The sequence below is a fragment of the Centruroides vittatus genome, unplaced genomic scaffold (assembly GCF_030686945.1).
Source record: "Centruroides vittatus isolate TY-2023 unplaced genomic scaffold, ASM3068694v2 contig_476, whole genome shotgun sequence".
In the NCBI taxonomy this organism is placed as follows: Eukaryota; Metazoa; Arthropoda; class Arachnida; order Scorpiones; family Buthidae; genus Centruroides; species Centruroides vittatus.
This window is the reverse complement of record NW_027122268.1, coordinates 47,471-66,292: the sequence shown is the minus strand read 5'-3', so window position 1 is coordinate 66,292 and position 18,822 is coordinate 47,471. Positions and strand designations below refer to the sequence as shown.

The 18,822-nt window shown below is 29.9% G+C and overlaps 1 protein-coding gene across 1 annotated transcript in view; it reads left to right on the top strand.

Annotated features, from left to right (window-relative positions):
* The window catches only part of l(2)k05819 (transmembrane protein 94-like protein l(2)k05819), a 72,079-nt gene that overhangs the window by 12,342 nt on the left and 40,915 nt on the right, over positions 1–18,822 (top strand). Inside the window, exons 3-7 of the mRNA XM_067273423.1 lie at positions 5,235–5,371; positions 5,718–5,914; positions 8,993–9,141; positions 14,767–14,872; positions 16,396–16,596. Of these exons, the coding sequence (XP_067129524.1) occupies positions 5,235–5,371; positions 5,718–5,914; positions 8,993–9,141; positions 14,767–14,872; positions 16,396–16,596 (790 nt within the window). The remainder of the gene's footprint in view (positions 1–5,234; positions 5,372–5,717; positions 5,915–8,992; positions 9,142–14,766; positions 14,873–16,395; positions 16,597–18,822) is intronic.

The window sequence follows — 18,822 nt, the reverse complement described above, 5'->3', positions numbered from 1 at the left end:
GGAATGTGTTTTAACAATGGAAAAGTTTATTACCCATATTTTCAGACCTTCCTGCACCTTTGAAACTAATATCATAATTGAGATTTTATGCCTACATTTAAAGTTTAAGGTCAAATATATCACAAAATAGGCCCACTATAGCCAGGTCAAAGTACAAGTGTGACACAGTAAACAACACATGCTGGTCAAATTACATACTTGATATAAGCACAGTTGACAGTTAGCAACACAACCTCAAGATGGCTAATTGTAGTGAAATGTCATCAAAATGTTTTTACAGCCATGATTCAAGTGATGAAAATCTTGATAGTAACGATACAGAAGAAGACCTAAATTATTCTGAGAATGAGAGTGACTTGGAATCAAGTGAATCAATTCATTCAGATATTGAAGATGAATTATGTGATGTGAATGACCTTAATAATGACAATGCTACTTCAAAGGATGTATGGAAAGTTATTAGCAATAACTCACCTGTAAAGTAGCAGGTCTTTCTTCAAACATTTAGTGAAGGAGTGAAAAACATAAATTTGTGTGCGAGTGATGATCCAATAAAGTTTTATGAACTATTTATAACTGACAAAATTATTGAACATATAACAGATCAAACAAACATCTATGCTACACAATTATTGGCAGCAAAAAAATCAGTAGATGTAATCGGCTAAGTCAATGGAAAAATACTAATACACAGGAAATGAGAAAATTCCTTGGACTTCTACTATGGATGGGGTTAGTTAGATATCCAAAGTTAAGTGACTACTGCAGTAAGAAATGCATATATAGAAATTGTATTGCACCACAAACCATGTCACGTAACAGATTTAAAATATTGCTAACCACGTGGCATTTTTCAAATAATGAATAAGCTCACTACATAAAATAAATCTTCTGAAGGACAAACTTGAAGACTTTTACCAATATTATAATATACCTAGTGAACATTTATGTGTAGATGAAACAATGGTCCCATTTAGAGAACAATTACTTTTTTGTCAGTATATTCCTAGAAAACTTGTAAATTCCCGATTTCTCATTCTATCTCATGTTGAATGAGAAATTGGGAATTTACAAAATCCCATTAAAACATACATTATCAGGGGAAGAAATCATTTACATAGGAGCAACCACCAGAATGCTACACTCTTGCATCCTCGAACACCAGGAAGATATTAGAAACAACAGACCAACAACAGAATTAGCTAAAAAGGTGCTAAATCAGGATTATCTTCCACTCTGGGGCCATACAAAATTGCTAAAATGTTGCGACAATCGAAGAGAGGTGTTCGTATGGGAGAGTCTTTACATATCCACTTTAACACCATGCAATGCACCGACATTAGAAATCCTGCAAATCCTGAAGATATCCACATATCGTTATCTAAACAATCTAAATTATAAATTTTCTTTCTCAGTTACACCACAGCCAAATACGACACCATTATTTACGTATTAAATATTTTGGGGTTATTACGTCGTCACAGCACGTTTCTACACCTATAATAATTATTGCAATTTTAACACGTTGACTGCCACGTGACTTTTTAGGATTCTGTTGTAAAACGCCAACTTAATTTAATTATATTATATTATTAAAAACTCTAATCAGAGTACATAGTAATAATCAAATAGCATATAGAATGTGTTTTTCTTAAAATAAAGGTATTACGAATTATCTCGTAGTTGGCTTATGTAACAGAAAGCTCTTCGCTAAAGCCAAACTACGAGTTAATTCGTGCACAGACACGATTCGTCCTGTCACTTCGCTACAGCCAATCAGAGATGTGCGTCTAAATTCATTAGTAATAAATCGAATATAGAGGCGAGCACATCACATTTACGTCTTTTTGAGAGTGTTATTTTTTATTTATTTTTATAATCAAATTATAAATATCCCAAAATGGATAAGAAAAGACCACTGACTAAAAAACAACTTGATTACTACACTAATCTAAGTGATTCAGAATCTGACAAAATTTTTGGTGAGGATGGGGGAGTTTATTTGGCAGCGAAATGGTCCTGTTACTGTATGTAAATGGAAAGACAAACGAGAAGTCCTTACCATTTCAAACATGCACGTTGTTGAAATGGTAGAGGTGTTCAATCGTAATGGAAAATGTTCGATGAAATTGAATATAATTCGAGATTATAATCATGGAATGTCTGGCATTGATGATCAGATCAAATGCTATCGTACTACACAGCTCTAAGAAAGACTATTAGATGGCCCAAAAAGGTTGCATTACATATTATAGAAATATATATACATAATGCGCACAAACTCTTTCAAAAAGCAACTTCTTCTAAAATAAAACTTATAAAGTTTAGAGAAGCATTCGTCAAAGCGTTGATTAGAGAAGAGATTCAACCAGTTTCAAAAAAAATTAAATTGCAGAAGCTTCACTATTTACAGAGTATCCCATTTACTCAGAAAAAACAACATCTGACAAAGCCTGTCGAATTTGTACCAAAGCTAAAAAACGCCGAGAAACGCGTTATTTCTGTCCAATCTGTCTTGAGAAGCCAGCCCTTTGCGTAGAAGATTGTTTTAAAAATTATCACAAACAATAAAAATATCGTTTTGCTTTTGATTTTGAATAAACATTTTATAATATTTTCTGTTCGTTTAAATTTATATTTCTGTTTTATAAATTATCACAAACAATAAAAATATTGTTTTGCTTTCGATTTTGAATAAACTTTTTATGATTATATTTTCTGTTCATTTATTAATAAATGTTCTGTTCATGTAAGCCAAACTTGATTTTTTGTTCTTGCCCCTGAAGCTATCTATTCATATTTACACTGATATACTACGAATTACATCGTAGCTGCACAAATATGGCAAGGAAACAAACTACGATATAACTCGTAGGTGGCGTCCTAGGCAGAAACAGTAACTACGAGTCATCTCGTAGATGGCAGTCAACGTGTTAATATGTATACGGAATTCCATCCACGTGCTTTACGTAATTTAAATAGTCCGTTAAAAAGCTAACTGTTCGAAAATTATAGTATTCGATTTTCACCTGATGATGACAGTTGTAAGCTGTTGAAAGTGCTTGCGAGTACTGTACATGTGAATTTTTACAAATCACCGCTTGTAACGCCGCAACACCGATGTGTTAATCATTCATCATAAATATGGTGTTAAATTGTTCAAAATTTGTGATACTACTGGATACACTTATAGCATACAGATTTATGAAGGTAAAAGTGAAAGAACACAGGAAAACGTTTCCCTACCAACCGACATTGTGTTCAAGCTAGGCGAAAAGTATTTTGGTAAAGGACATATATTCACTACAGATAATTACTATACATTAATAGAGCTGGCAGAACATTTATTAGAAAGAAGTACCCATCTTGTAGGAACCCTGAGAAAAAATACAAAATGCATTCCAAAGGAAGTAGGAAACAAAAAATTATCGAAAAATGAAATTATTGGAATGCATAATGAAAAGAGAATAGTTGTAGCTAAGTGGAAAGATAAACGGGATGTGCTTAAGTTGTCTACAAAACATACAACAGAAATAACTTCTACACATAAAAGAAACAGAAAACAAGAAGAAATTTTGAAACCTAAAATAGTTCAAGACTACAATACTGGGAAAATGGGCATTGATTTATCTGATCAATATTCTAGTTACTCCAGTGCATGCAAAAGTCAGTAAAATGGTATTGCAAAGTTGCAATGGAGCTAATTTTTGGGACTTCCATTGTCAATGCATGTATTATTTACAATAAGATATCCAATAAAAAATTATCCATTACTACTTTCAAAGAGTTTTTAGTGGAGAGTTTACTTTATAGTGATAAAAATCATGAAGAACCTGCAGCTATAAACCCAAAAAAACATATATTGGAAAAGGTTGGAGATGGTGACGAGAGAAATAGAAAAATAAGAAAGCGTTGTGCATCCTGCTACACTAAAAATACGCGGCAATTGAGAAGTCGCAAAGCTGATAAAGCGAGTGTAACATTGCGAGTTACTACATATTGCACTCGGTGTCCAGGAAAACCTGCAGTGTGTGCAAATTGTTTTGTAAGAAATCATTAATGAATATTATATACGTATGTAAAACTTTTATACTCGTTAAATTTATTTTTTGTAAATATATATTATTTTGCATTTATATACTTTGGTTTTTGTTTTGCAATATTATTTACTTTGTAATATGTAATAAAATAGAATAATAAAACTAGTTTTTGATATTTTTTCCTTTTTTAAACTATTTACTATTAAAAAAAACCACTATCAGATGTAGAATAGTTTTTATTAAAGAAATCTGAAATAATGTCACTTAAAATTTTTATTAATAATAGAGAATACAAACACTAATACATGCACAGTATGCATATTTGAAGTTATCACATATACGTATTTCATGCACACTATACACTGGTACAGTATGTAGCACCAAATCCAATTTCATTGCTTTAGCAATTATGATGACATTTATTAGTATTATTTAAAAATAATAAGAACATTTGTCTTATTTGTCTGTTTGTTAATCCAGCACTGGCTATTACTAATTACTAGTTTAGAATTTTGTATTATTTCATAATTATAATGTAAAACACTGAATTTAAATATCAAATAATAATTTCATAAAAATTGTTTGAATTAGAAACAGAATAATTAACTTATTTAATAATTTGATAACTTCATACTGTAGATAAATTACATTAGGGTAGATGTACCAGTTTTGGCCAGAGTACCAGTTCTGGCCAGAAAACAAATTTAACTTAAAAATATAATCACTACATATTCAAATCTGTCCAATGAAACAAACTTTTATTGTTAACTGTTCACACAGTTAACAATAAAAGTTCGTTTCATTTGTGATTATATTTTTAAGTTAAATTTGTTTTCTGGCCAGAACTGGTACTACACTGGCCAAAACTGGTACATCTACCCTATATTGAAATGTGTTGTAATCTATTGGTAATATTAAAAATATAAAATGATTAAATTTGAAAAGTCTAAAAAATCAACATAATGGAGCAAAATTCTAACACACTTGCTTATTGATCTTAACAAGTTCTGTATTAAAAACAACTTATTTAAATGGGGCCCCAATTAAAATTGTGTGTAGGACCTCTAGAGGCTTATCTAGAGTGCAAAATCTGGCACTGGTAATAGCAAACAAAATTGAATAAAAAAAAATATAGTAAGAAGTTTCATATTTTAATAAAGAAGTGAATCTTAATAAATTAATTTCTCATTTCAGAAAAGCATATTTGCCAATTGAAAGCTTTTTTTTAATATTTTTACTCCTACTGAATGTGATTATAGTTTGTTGGGATAATATGTTGAGACATAAAGAAATGCATAATAAAGCAGAAACACTTTTAAAATGCATTGAAGGTAAGTAGATTTTATCATTTGATTAATGTAAATTTCTGTAAAATAATAACTATAAATTGAACTTCAATATTTTATTTTATATATGTATTTATTTATTTATAATATTTTGTGTTCTTGTAAAAAATAATGATAAAAGCTTGTATTATCAAATAATGTCATATCAAAGATACATATTTCATGCAATATTCCTACAAAATATTAAAAATGGAACACAGATAAATATTCTATATCACTATTTTATTTTAGATAATTCAAAACATATATTAGTGAAATTTAAATAATTAAAAATTTAATTAAAGCCAATATAAAATGTTTAAGATAATTATAATGTATACATCTAATTTAGAATGTTCAAAATATGCCGATGAAAGTCCTGAACAATATCCTCATTTATATATGCCTCAGTCACCTTGCATATCACTTCAGTGGACACAAAGAAATGGAAAAATTGTGAATTTGCCATGCCATTTTCTAGTCAAAAATGATATCATTATTTTGAGGCCAGGTCATTTTGCACCAGGAAGATGTCGCTGCATTGAAGAGGTATTATTATAAATTTTGATGCATGAAATATTTTATTGTGATTTAGTAAGTTTAATAATTTAATTGTTTTTTGAGATATTTTTAGTAAGATATATTAGTATTTGGTTTAATATATAATTATGTATTAAACCAAATACTTAATTATTGGATTTATTGGGCTGATTAACTATATAATTTAGCTAAAGCTAAGTAGTTAAACTGTTTTCTTGAATCAATATTAATCATTAAAAATTAAGTTTAAATAAATTATATAATTTGGAATATTCTGAAGAAGATATTGATCCAGAATGGAGAATAGTTCATGCTCTATTCTGGCTCATATACCTTCATAATGTACAGGTGCATTATACTATTTACTTTACCTACTATCTATGATCTTCACAAGTATAATTTGGGATTTCTGTTGAATATCAATAGTGTACTTTACTGAAAAATGAATCGTAGTTCATGATTTGTGAACTTGCATTATTGAACCTATGAAATCATAACGGTCTAAAATGAAAATAAAATTGGATTTACAGGTTGTATAAACTTAATAAACACAGATGAACACAAAGAGGAATGTTTTGATGATAATAAAACAAAGTAATTAACATTAAACTACATGCAAAATGTAAATACTATGAAAATTATAATGAAAAATACTATGAAATTTATTGAAACCATTATATTAGCACCATTATAATAATAGCAATAAGAAATAAAATTATAAAATTTATAATTATCATATAAATTGTCATAATATTTAAAATATACATTAATGATGAATTACATGAAAATTAATTAATATGTAAATGAATTATATTATTACTAAAAATTATTTTTAGTTTTATTTTATATAATATACTTGATTAGTTTCTTCAATAATTGAAGTTATTTTAGAGTTAAGTATTAACTAGCTAACTAGTAAAAGTTGTTAACGAAAAACTTGTTACAAAATTTTATTGAATAAATAATCTATTAACTTTTCAATTTGTAATAAATATTAAACTGAATTAATAATTTTGACAAGCAAAAAAAACTTCAATGGAAAATGAATATCATATAGAGAAGTCAATCAGCACAAATATATCATCAAAGTTCAGAGCAGAATCCCTTTTCAGCAATTAATTTTTATGGATTTGGTTGTTAAAATCAATTTTTTGTTAAAGTCAAACTATAGTAGAATCTCATTTTAATGGATTGCTTGGTGCACCTAAAATCGCCTGATGTTCCAAAAATTCGTTATATCACGAACAATGGATTTCGCGCACAGCCAGGAAAATATCCTTTATTCAAAAAATTTTTGTTTTTTAAACTCCTACATAAAAAACATCTGTATTTGAAATTATTCAGTCTCTTGAAATTTCTATTCTTTATTTTATATAAACATGTATATTAGAAGATACGTAATAAATATATAAATATATTTATTACGTATCTTTAATATACATACGTATTAATATACATATGTATATTAATACGTATCTTTAATATACATCTTAAATAATTTATTACGTATAAATTATACGTAATAAATATATGTTCTCAGCAATTAAGTGTATTGGATGTATCTAGTATATTTTGTAAGAAGGCTGAGTTTGAGTTAGTGAGAAGATTGTACATTATGCTATAACAAAGCTGACAGAAAGTGTATACATTTATTGTATACATTATATAAATTTGGCTTATAATAGCGAAAAAGAGACAAAGTACATATGATCATTAGCAGTTAGTGATATGTTAAAAATCTCATCCATTTTGGCTTGCTCTGATGATGCAACATTTCTGGGCTTCTTTTAGTGGCATCGTCTGTATGAAATGTTACTGTGATTTCAAGGTGCGATATTCCTGAATATGTGTCTGCAAAAAAAGGTGTGGCTCGCCTTTGTTGCACACATGTTGCATATCTGGAAATAGTTTCCCTTCACTAATCAATGTGCCACAGGAGGGCACTAATGTGTGGCTGCAACATTAGAAGTGAGAACTGTGATGATTATGTTCTTAGTTTGCACAGTGTGCAATGTATTTTTTTTTTTAATTCAGTATCCAGAAACATCCAATTATTGATTAAAGGTTAAAAAAATATGACATTTACCAGAGATGGAGCTAGGGAAAAAATCTGTTATTTCAAGTTATGAATCAGCTAAAAAGAGGTAAAATTATATTGATATAGTGGGACCTGGAGAAAAAATCCATTATTCTGAAAATCCATTGTTCTGCAATCTGTTGAAAGAAAATTCTACTGCATATTTTGTTTGGCTGTTATCATACATGATCTGATTAATATTGCACTGTTAAACATAAGTGAAGTCAAACACCCAAAACCATCACCAATTAATTCTTAATAGTAACTTTACTAATGTTTTCATCCATTTATAAAGGACATCTTTGGGTAAATACATATAATGCAGAATCAAACAAATTATTAAGAATTAATTTGTGCTGGTTTTGGATAGTTAACTTTACTTATGTGAATATTTCTAGTTTCTGAAGTGGTAAATGTCTTACTGTTAAACTTTAATCATTAACTGATATAAAATTAACTTAATCTGTCATTTGTCACATTAACAAAAAATTAAAAAAAGGTTAATGAAAGACTAAAACATTGTGAAATTATTTTAATAATTAATAAATTATCTAACAGACAGCTCATTTGGTACAGGGCTGTTGTCACATTCTGCCTGACAAGAGTATATGTGATTAGAAATTTGATGATCTAGATAATAAAATACCACAAATTTCAAATAACTACATTTTTATCATTATTAATGCAAACAGGTTTCTTGTTTCTTGTTAATGAATTGTTAGAACAATTTATTACTTTCTCATATTGAAATTACAATTTATTTAAATAATTTTTTTAAATAGTTTTATAAGAAACAAAAGTCAAATCAAAAGAAATCTATATTTTTAACAATACATCTATTCTCTGTACTACTAATAATGTTAAGGAAAAAAAATATTTTTAAATTTATAGTAATAAGTTTTTCAAATATTATTGATCATATTAAATAAATATGAATATTTTTATTATGTTAATATAAATTTAATGTGTGAATTAAATTATTTAGTGTCATATTTACTTTGTATTTTAAGAATATGGATCCTTTAGAACTTGCTCAAGGAGATATATTTGCTCCCTTAGCATATAAGAAAAAAGAATCTTTTACTACTGTTAAACTTTGGGCACCTGTCAAACCAGCTAAATTTGTAATGTTGGAAACTCCTTATATTAATAATTTAAGGTAACTACAATATAAACTTTTTTAATTATATATTTATGTTTTATAATTTTTTCTGAGTATGAACAAATCAAAGTCTGGAAAAAGCCATTAGCTAGATGTTAATGTTGATGTATTGATTTTATTTATTTTATTATAGTTTATTTTATGTAATAATTTGTCTCAATCTGATTTAATAATGTGGTTACATTGTAATCAGTTAATGTTTATGTGCTCCAATTAGAGCATCCAAAACTTGAATGCGCAGTGAAACCTTCATTAATGGACATATCTACTTAATGGACATTTTTACAATCTCCAGACTCTTCAAATATGACATCTATAATACTTACCTGTAAATAGCGGACACTCTAAATAACGGATGCTGTTGTCCATAACCTACCTTACAAAAACACAAAATCCCATCTTCAATATTCTGAAATAATTAATTATGTACGAAATATTTTAAAATTAAGACAAAGAATCAGTTCAAATACTCTTTCAGAGGATGAATTTCGACCATAGCTGTCAAATAAAGACTGGTTTAAAATAGGAATAGAGGAGGGTGGCAGGTTGTAAAAACCAAACAATATTCTTTATCTGTTAGAGAAGACTAATCTGGTCAATCATCACAGATCGTAATACAAATTAATGTTATTAAACTTCTGTTTTATTATTGGAATTAAGGTTATGGTACCAAGAAACCATAAACTTTTCTGAAGTTATTCATTCATTTGACAAGAACTGTAGTACAGTAATAACAAAAAAGAAACAGTTTTAAAGTTAAAACAGCATTTATTTGGTGAAAATTCAAAGATCGTGTTACAAAGAATTTGCTGACCACTTTAAAGTGTGGGGAAGATATTTGGTTTTCTTGCATTTATGATGTCATTCATGATCTTAACAGCTTTGTGGAGGCTAAAGTAATTTTTAATAAAATCATTATTGAAAAAAGCAAAAATGTTTGAAAAATTACATGTACTCAATAACTACAAACCAGACAAATCTCTACATTGATTTTTATTAGTCATTTAGATTATAAATGATGTTATAAATGCAAGAATACTAATGCATTTCTTACCCCTTGAAGTGGCTAGCAAATTGCCTTCTAACTCAACATTCAAACTCTTGTCACTAAAACTGACCTTCATCCACTCTTTTGTTCAGAATAACAAAAGATATTCATTTTTCATTTTTTTTTCAGGTAGTTTTTGATGAATTAATAATTAATCAATGTTTATGTTTTGTCGTAATTTTTATGTTCCATTTAATTAAAGTAGTCTATGCAATCTGTTTGCTATTTTGAATTCAATTAAAATGTGATTTTTATAGCTGAAAAGATAAATAGTATACTGTATATATATTTTAATTATATGTACTACTAATGCTTTTTGGTGTTTTCACATCCTAACATAAATTTGATGTTTTTGTAATCCATTGCATTCTTCACTTTATAATGACCAGGTTAAAATACGATATGGCTGCTGGCATGTACTGTACCTCTGAATAGTAGACACATCTAAACTTTTTGGTCCCAACAGTGTCTACTATTTGGAAGTTAATACTGTATATTCTTCTCCATTGTGATTTAAAACATTTGCCTGATGAATACTTTTTAAACAGGTCAAAAAAGTTTGCTTATTAAATTTTTTCTGTTTATTTATTTAAGGTTGTAGTTTTATTGTGATTTGAATACCAGTTTAGGCTGCTTAATAAAAAAAATTGGCTTAGTCAATAATTTTTGTGCAACTACTGCACTAGACACAAAATGATTCTCTCTTATGATATCTGTCAGACGTTATTCATCTCTTCTAGTTGTCACTTTTAGGTGTCAAGTTTCTGGCTTATCTTTGGATACTACATATCATTCTTCAGTACATCATTTTAGCCACCCTTTGCTCAATTTAAGTATATGCTATCATTGATAGTATCAATCCTACTTCTTTCTAAGCCATATTCTTTGCTTTTTCTTCAAGAGTTAATTCAGTACCATTTTTGAAACAATGATTTACAGAACACGAACATATACATTTCTCACTTTAATATTGCACTTTCATTTGCATATTTAAATATATTATTCAAGTGTTTCTAAACTTTGCAACACATTACCAGTGTTTCTATAGTTTATATTTATATAACAATGTTTCTGTATTAACTAATTAAATTACTCCAAGGGAAATTCTTATGAGAAATTTTGAAATTACATTTTTAATAAAACTTTATTGCAACATAACATTAAGGATATAAGCTTTTTGTGAAAATATTAAAGTTTTATTGAAAATGTAATTTCAAAATTTCTTATGAGCATTTCCTTTGGTGTTATGTAATCATATAATATAGAAACATTGATATATAAATATAAAGTATATAAAGTAAGTCAAAAGTAAATATAAAGTAACATAAAAACAGTGCAATTGTTGATCAAGATATTTTTGAACTTTTAGAAAGGAGTTATATTTACATTAATATGTTGTCATTTTTATGAAAATTATAAACAAACACATCAGATAACAAGCAATTATTTTATTGTGACTAAAACTTGCAGCCCAGCATTCACAATGCTGGGCTGCAAGTTTTAGTCATATTTTTAATTAATTTAATTTAAATATATGTTCTCCACCTCAATTGTCCCTTGTACATCATACTTTTCTCATTAGCAATAAAGTTGTGCCAGTCTTATATATAACTCCTTTTAGGGGAAATTTTAGAATTGAAATAATGTAACTTCCGGTTTGCACCAGAAGTTCTTATATAGACCAGATGTGGAAAGCTGATGAGCTATGCATTTTTGCAAAGCTTATCAGCTTTCCATATCTGGTCTCTCCTTTCATCTATCTAACTTTGCTTTTGAGATTAGGGAAGGACAGAAGATGGGAATTCATAGGTCTACAATTTTTGCAAATTGCAGCCCAATCATAATTACATTATTTATTCTGTGTCTTCAAATAAGACCTTCTTTTTAATATACTATAGCATTTCTTTATTTTAACAATTGGTATAGATTTGTTTTCCTGAATTTTATACTATTTAAGTTAATTTTATTGATTTATTTATCATATTGTTTTTAAATTGACTGAACATTTTTGAAAACAGTTGAGTATTTTTAAAAAATCATATATGATGTTTATAATTAGTTTTTGATTTAAATCTTTGCTAAGATTTTAAAAATGAAGTTTAATAACTCCTTTGTTTAGATTCAAATTTTCCAGTAGTCTATTTTCATATATATATATATATATATATATATATATCAAAATAAATAAAAATAAATAAAAAATATATATATACTAGCAGGTAGGCCCGGCATTACTCAGGCAAAAGTAACAATAGCGAAGATTAAGATTATTACATTATAGTCACAAAAAAAAAGGTAATTTCATCAACGAACTAGGTTTTTCTAAAGAAAGGTCGAATTTGAAAATCGAATGTTCTAATATTGTTCGATTTTCATGACGTGTTCGGATTATATACTTCGATTTTCATCGAATGTTCTAAAGAAGAAAGGTTGAGAAAAACCGAACTAATGTGTTTAAATTTGAAAATCGAATATGTTCCAACATATTACTCTTTTTTTTTTTTTTTTTTTTTTTTTCCAGCACTCATAAATCTTGCACATCGCTTTCTCTTGTTCTCCATTGTTACTTAACACTTTGGAACTTATATCTGGTACCCTAACTGTGCACCAAATTTCAACTTTCAACTCGTAACCGTTTTAGCGAATATTAAGATTATTACGTTATAGTCAACCTTACCCGTTTTCACAGAATGCAAGAACTGGGTCCTCCCTGTTTCCAGACTAATTACAGAATTTTTAGATAGGTCTAAAAATATGTTCAATTTCGAAAAAACTGCATCTGCGTCTTGCACTTTGCTTTCTCTTAACACTTCCGTTGTTGACTCTTCCATTCTTGACACTTTCATTGTTACTTAACATTTCCATTGTTGATGAAAGTGTTAAGACTTAATCCTATCCCTCTCCTCGTGGAGAGGAATTTCGAAAAATCCCTTCGTGTGCGTTTTCGTGACGTACCCTAACTGTGTACCAAATTTCAACTTTCAACTCCTTACTGTTTGGGCTCTGCACTGATTATTATTATTATTATCATCATCATCATCAACTCATCTCGATTATATATATATATATATATATATATACACTGGATGACAAAAAAAAATAATGCACCATGAAGGACTTGTTGGATTTGAATAAAAGTTAATATGTTGCATCATCATAGCTAGATATGTAAATGATTAGCTTTTGGGATCAGGTTCTTGTGTTGTATCACCACCAGAGGGTAGAAAAGTGCTTCCTCTGTCTGGTATAAAGGTGCACGCTGTGATGACTTGTGCATATGTCCTGCGCTTGTGTTGATGGTTGTGACTTCATTGAGTGATAGACATGCCTCTACGACACATTCGACGGCCTTACACTCAGTTAAGTGAGTTTGAGAGAGGTCACATCTTTGGATTGAGAGAAGGAGGATTGTCATACCGCCAGATTGGCCGCCATCTGAACCGTTCTGATGGAACTGTTAGGATGTGTTATGAGCAGTGGGTACATAGGGGTACGCATGAATGGCAAACAGGCTCCGGACGCTATCGACAGACCACCAGGCGGGAGGATCGTCTCATTGTACGTCAAGCATGGACAGCGCCTACAGCTTCATCATCTACCATTCATGCAGCAGTAGCACCTGCGTTACGGAACCGTGTATCCAGCCGCACCATTTCCAGGCACTTAGTAGAAGGCGGATTGGTCTCCCAATGCCCAGTATGTGTTCTACCATTAACAGCCACCCACCAACACCTCCGTCTGCAGTGGTGTCTTGCATGACAATCATGGACAGCTACCGACCGGCAGCATATTGTCTTCAGCGACAAATCCCGCTTTTGTTTGGGGGCTCGCGATGGCCATATGAGGGTATGGTGACCCGCTGGTCAAGGTGTCAAACCAGCCTATACTGTGGTGTGGCACATGGGCCCAACCCCCAGTGTTATGGTGTGGGGAGCTGCAACATTTGACAGTAGGACACCTCTAGTTGTCATGCGTACTACCCTCACAGCCCAACGATATGTGCAATACATCCTCTGGCCACATGTGTTGCCCCTCGTGGCAGGGCTTCTGACAGGCATATTCCAGCAGGATAATGCCCGGCTACACACCGCAGCGATCTCTCAAGCATGCCTACATAACATTTCACACTTCCTTGGCCTGCACGGTCTCCAGATTTATCGTTAATCAAACATGTATGGGACTACCTGGGACGCCAGCTGCGACAGCCGCAGGATCTGACGCATCTTGAGTCTCAGTTGCATCACGCGTGGACAGATATGCCACAGAACATTATACACAACCTTTATGCCTCCGTGCCAAGGCATATTACAGCTTGTATCTGCGCTAGAGGCGGCCCAACAGGATATTAGTGCCTGACTGTATTGAACATTACTGCACAATAAAGTATGTTTTTGCTTTATGGTTGCAATCATATACCTGTCTAGCTATGACGATGTCACATACCAATTTTTATTCAAATTCAACAAGTCCGTCATGGTGCGTTATTTTTTTTGTCGTCCAGTGTATATATATTTTATCTGTATTTATTCTACAGAAAATATTTTCATAAACATTTATATCAATTTTTCTATTAGATTTGCTCTTCAACATGCTTTAAAACGTCCACCTACACTTTTTAATCGAGAACGACATATGGTTGTGTCCTATTACATGGAATGTATCATAATTCCTATTTTAGTGGTATGTATACTTTTTTAATGCTTAATTTAAAAGTGGCATTATTTTCATTTATCAAATATTTGTAAAAAATAGAAAGTCTTAAACCAAAACTTAAAACTCTAACTTTATTCTGTGTAGTAAGATAAAAATGCTTTGTTGAAGTTTCATTTACAAAGCATGTTTATGCATAATTAGAATTTTCCATAATAATTAATATTCTGTTAATTATTATGCAAAATTTTAATTATATATATGTTACAGTAAAAACCCGTTTTTAGTTAAAACGCATTTTAACTAGTTGAAACTAGTTTATACTGGATGTCATTGTTAAAACCCGTTTTGTCTAGTTAAAACTAGAATTTACTGCTGTACGTGTTTTGATTTTAGATAAAACTAGTTTTAACTTTTAACATTAGTTAAAACTAATTTTAGCTACATAAATATGTTTGGGGGAAATAAATAAAGTGGTGAGTGGGATTAAAACATTTGTATTATTTAATACAATATTTATTGAAAATATTGGTCACATCTGTGTTATTAACATTAATTAACCCTTTGTCCCCGAAGGCACCGATCGATCGGTACCCTGGCTTTTTAAGCAAAACTTCGAGGATACCGATTCATCGTTACTTTGGTAAATATCGATTTTTGTAAAATTTATTAACAACAGATATCATCTCGTTCGATATGAAGTGAATAAAGTATAATAATTCATTATATTAGTTGATAGCAGTATAAAATTTTGATTTCAAACAAATGTTTGATATAATGTGTGATAATTTCACAACGAATGCATGCATAAGTGTTATATGGAATTGTACAAAACAATAATCTACGTCTTTCTGGCTCAGTGCCAGCAAACAACTATGTAACTAGACAATGTTAATTTTCACAAAATGTTACAAATTATCAAGTTTGTGTCAGTTCTGATATATATTATTTTTTTCTTATAAATTTTTCTAATAAAATGCATTGAAAAATATGGTATTTAAAACTAAAGATATTAATAAATGTAAGTGATTTTTTTCATATAGATATAATGATAATTTGATTTTTGGTGAACTTTTAAAATAATATCGCCTGACTGACCTATATTGCCTTAGGAGGGATCGCAAAATAAATGTAAACAAGATGTCGGGGGAAAAGGGTTAAAGCGATACGAAATTCATCATACACTATAGGAACGTGTTAGCTGAATGACCTTGGTCGAAACAGTTTTTACTAAGCCATTTTGTTAAAACCCATTTTATCTAGTTAAAACTAGTTTTAACTCAAATTCATTTTTGACTAGCAGTAAATTCTAGTTATAACAATGACATCCAGTAAAAACTAGTTTCAACTAGTTAAAACGCGTTTTAACTAAAACAGGTTTTTACTGTAACATAATACACAATTTAATATTTATGTAAAATCTACATTTTTATTTTGAAAAGTAAACATTTTTATTTCTATAAATAAAAAATTAATTTAGAAATTTAATTGTAAAATTTTCTTTTACTTTTATTTTTCAGAAGCAGAGTAATCAATTTTTTTCCCTCCTATAGGTTTTGACAGTTTGTATCGGGATTTTTCATTCTGTTTATTTAGCGCCGGAACAATCAAGTTGGACTGAATTAATTGTCTTTCGTCCTGCTTTAACAATCCTTCCACTTTTATCTTTGGCATTACCATTTTGCTGGTTATTATTGAATGTGTGTGGTATGGCTCGACTTTTACTTTTAGTGCAACTTTACAAAGCTGAACAAGTAAGAAAATTTTTAATCACTATAAAAGTTAATTATTTTAAAATTAAATATAAACTTTTTATTACATAACTTTTAAGAAATGGCGTAAAGAAAATCTATTTCTCTGCCTGTTTAATACATATGTTCTAATATAAATATATTTGTGAGATTTGTCCTACTACTGGACCACTCATCATATGGCTAGTAACCAGACATGAGGAACTTTAATTTTACTTACAAGTCTCAATGAAAAAGAGAGTGGACGGATAATATGGACAACAATATACGGCAAAGAACAACAAATAATCACAATTGGAAGAAAGATAACGTTGTCAGGTATGCTACTTGGAATGTTTGAGGCATTAATGGGAAAGACGAAGAAGTAGACTCTGTATTCGAGAATGGAAAAATTGACATAGCTGTCATTTCAGAAACAAAGAAGAAACTAAAAGGAACAAAAGAAACTAAAAATTATACACTTATTTGTAGTGGAGTAAATAAGAAAATTCATGCCCAATCGGGTATAATGATTTGGATATGTTACAGTCAAATCCCGTTTTTAGTTAGAACGCGTTTTAACTAGTTGAAACTACAGTAGAGAGTCGTTCATCCAAATCAATTGGGGACTGGGGGTTGTTCAGATTAGTGATTTGTTCGGATAACCGATTATGTATGAAAAAACATATTAACTTGTCCAATGTTCAAATTTTTCTCCGTTGTGTGTCGCTTCGTGTTGAATTTTCGTCGATTTTAAGCCGAACGAAAATTTTTATAATAATAATCGAGGCTATTGTATCGTTAAAAATTATTTCTTTATTTTGTACAAACAAAATAAATATATTGAAGAATATAAAAACATGAAAATTATACTTTAGAAGTAAATTTAGTATCAAAAACGTTTGATTCAGCACGACACAGTCCGACTGAAAATCGTTTGGATAATCGGCGATTCGGATTACCAGGGTTCAGATTAACGACTCTCTACTATAGTTTATACTGGATGTCTTTGTTAAAACCCATTTTGTCTAGTTAAAACTAGTTTTAACTTGTAATATTACAAATTTTAATAATACAATAATTAAACTAAAAAGTAAGGCGATCACAAGAACAGATGACTTCAACGTCCGTTACACACATGTCCAGTCTAAAAAGGTGGTGACCTTTCTCTCCTCTCTCCCCTGTCCAAGCTCTTCCCCTTTGTGACCCCTCAGTTCTCCGAATTCTCAACCATCGCAGATGTGGAGTTAATGGGGAGGGGTGCTAATGAATAGCAGATTTTAAACTCTGCTTACATAACTCAAATTCATTTTTGACTAGCAGTAAATTCTAGTTTTAACTAGACAAAATGGGTTTTGTCTAGTTAATTTACTGCTGTACATGTTTTGATTTTAGATAAAACTAGTTTTAACTTTTAACATTAGTTAAAACTAATTTTAGCTATATAAATATGTTTGTTGGAAATAAATAAAGTTATGTATAGTGATTTGGGGGAAGATGCCTAACATTTTGCTTATGAAGGAAATTATAACGATAATTTGGGTTTTGGAGGCCTCTAACGAAAATATCATATTCTTGAACATGTTTTTCAAATAAAAGTTTGGAGTATATGAAAAATAATTGTATATTGTGTTTGCAATGATGACTTTTTTACTGTCTGGCATTTTAGGCATCTCACCCCAAGTATCCGAGTGAGATGCCAAATGCCATTAGGGTAAGATAACAAATATAATTGCATAAAATTGATTTTTGAATATCTTAACCAAATTTAATTTATTGCATATGTAGTACAAAGTACTTCATAGTAAGTATAACAGCGCAGTATCAGTATTGTTAAGTTTCTGCCCGTTCTAACGCACTCTATAGCTAGCTGAAAGCTTTTTTCAGTCCTAAAACCTTTTTGAGAAGTCCTTATATAATTTCTATGCTTATCCTGCAATAAAATGAGAAAACAAAAATTTATTAAAAATAGGCATATTGGAATTCAATTAACAAAAAATAGGCAAGTTACCCCCAAGAAAAATGTGGCATCTTTCTCATTTGTTGGGGTAAGATGCCTAGTGGAGTCACGTATTCTAGCGTCTCCGATCGGGATTGGCGGTAGCTGGCAATGGAAACTTTAGAACCTTAACTACATCACACATTAATTGTTTTTTGCAATTTTTAATAAATTATATTTTAACTTTTAGTTTTAAAATGATTCTAGAAACATTTCACAACAAAAACTTCGTTCTTATCTTGCTTCTATTC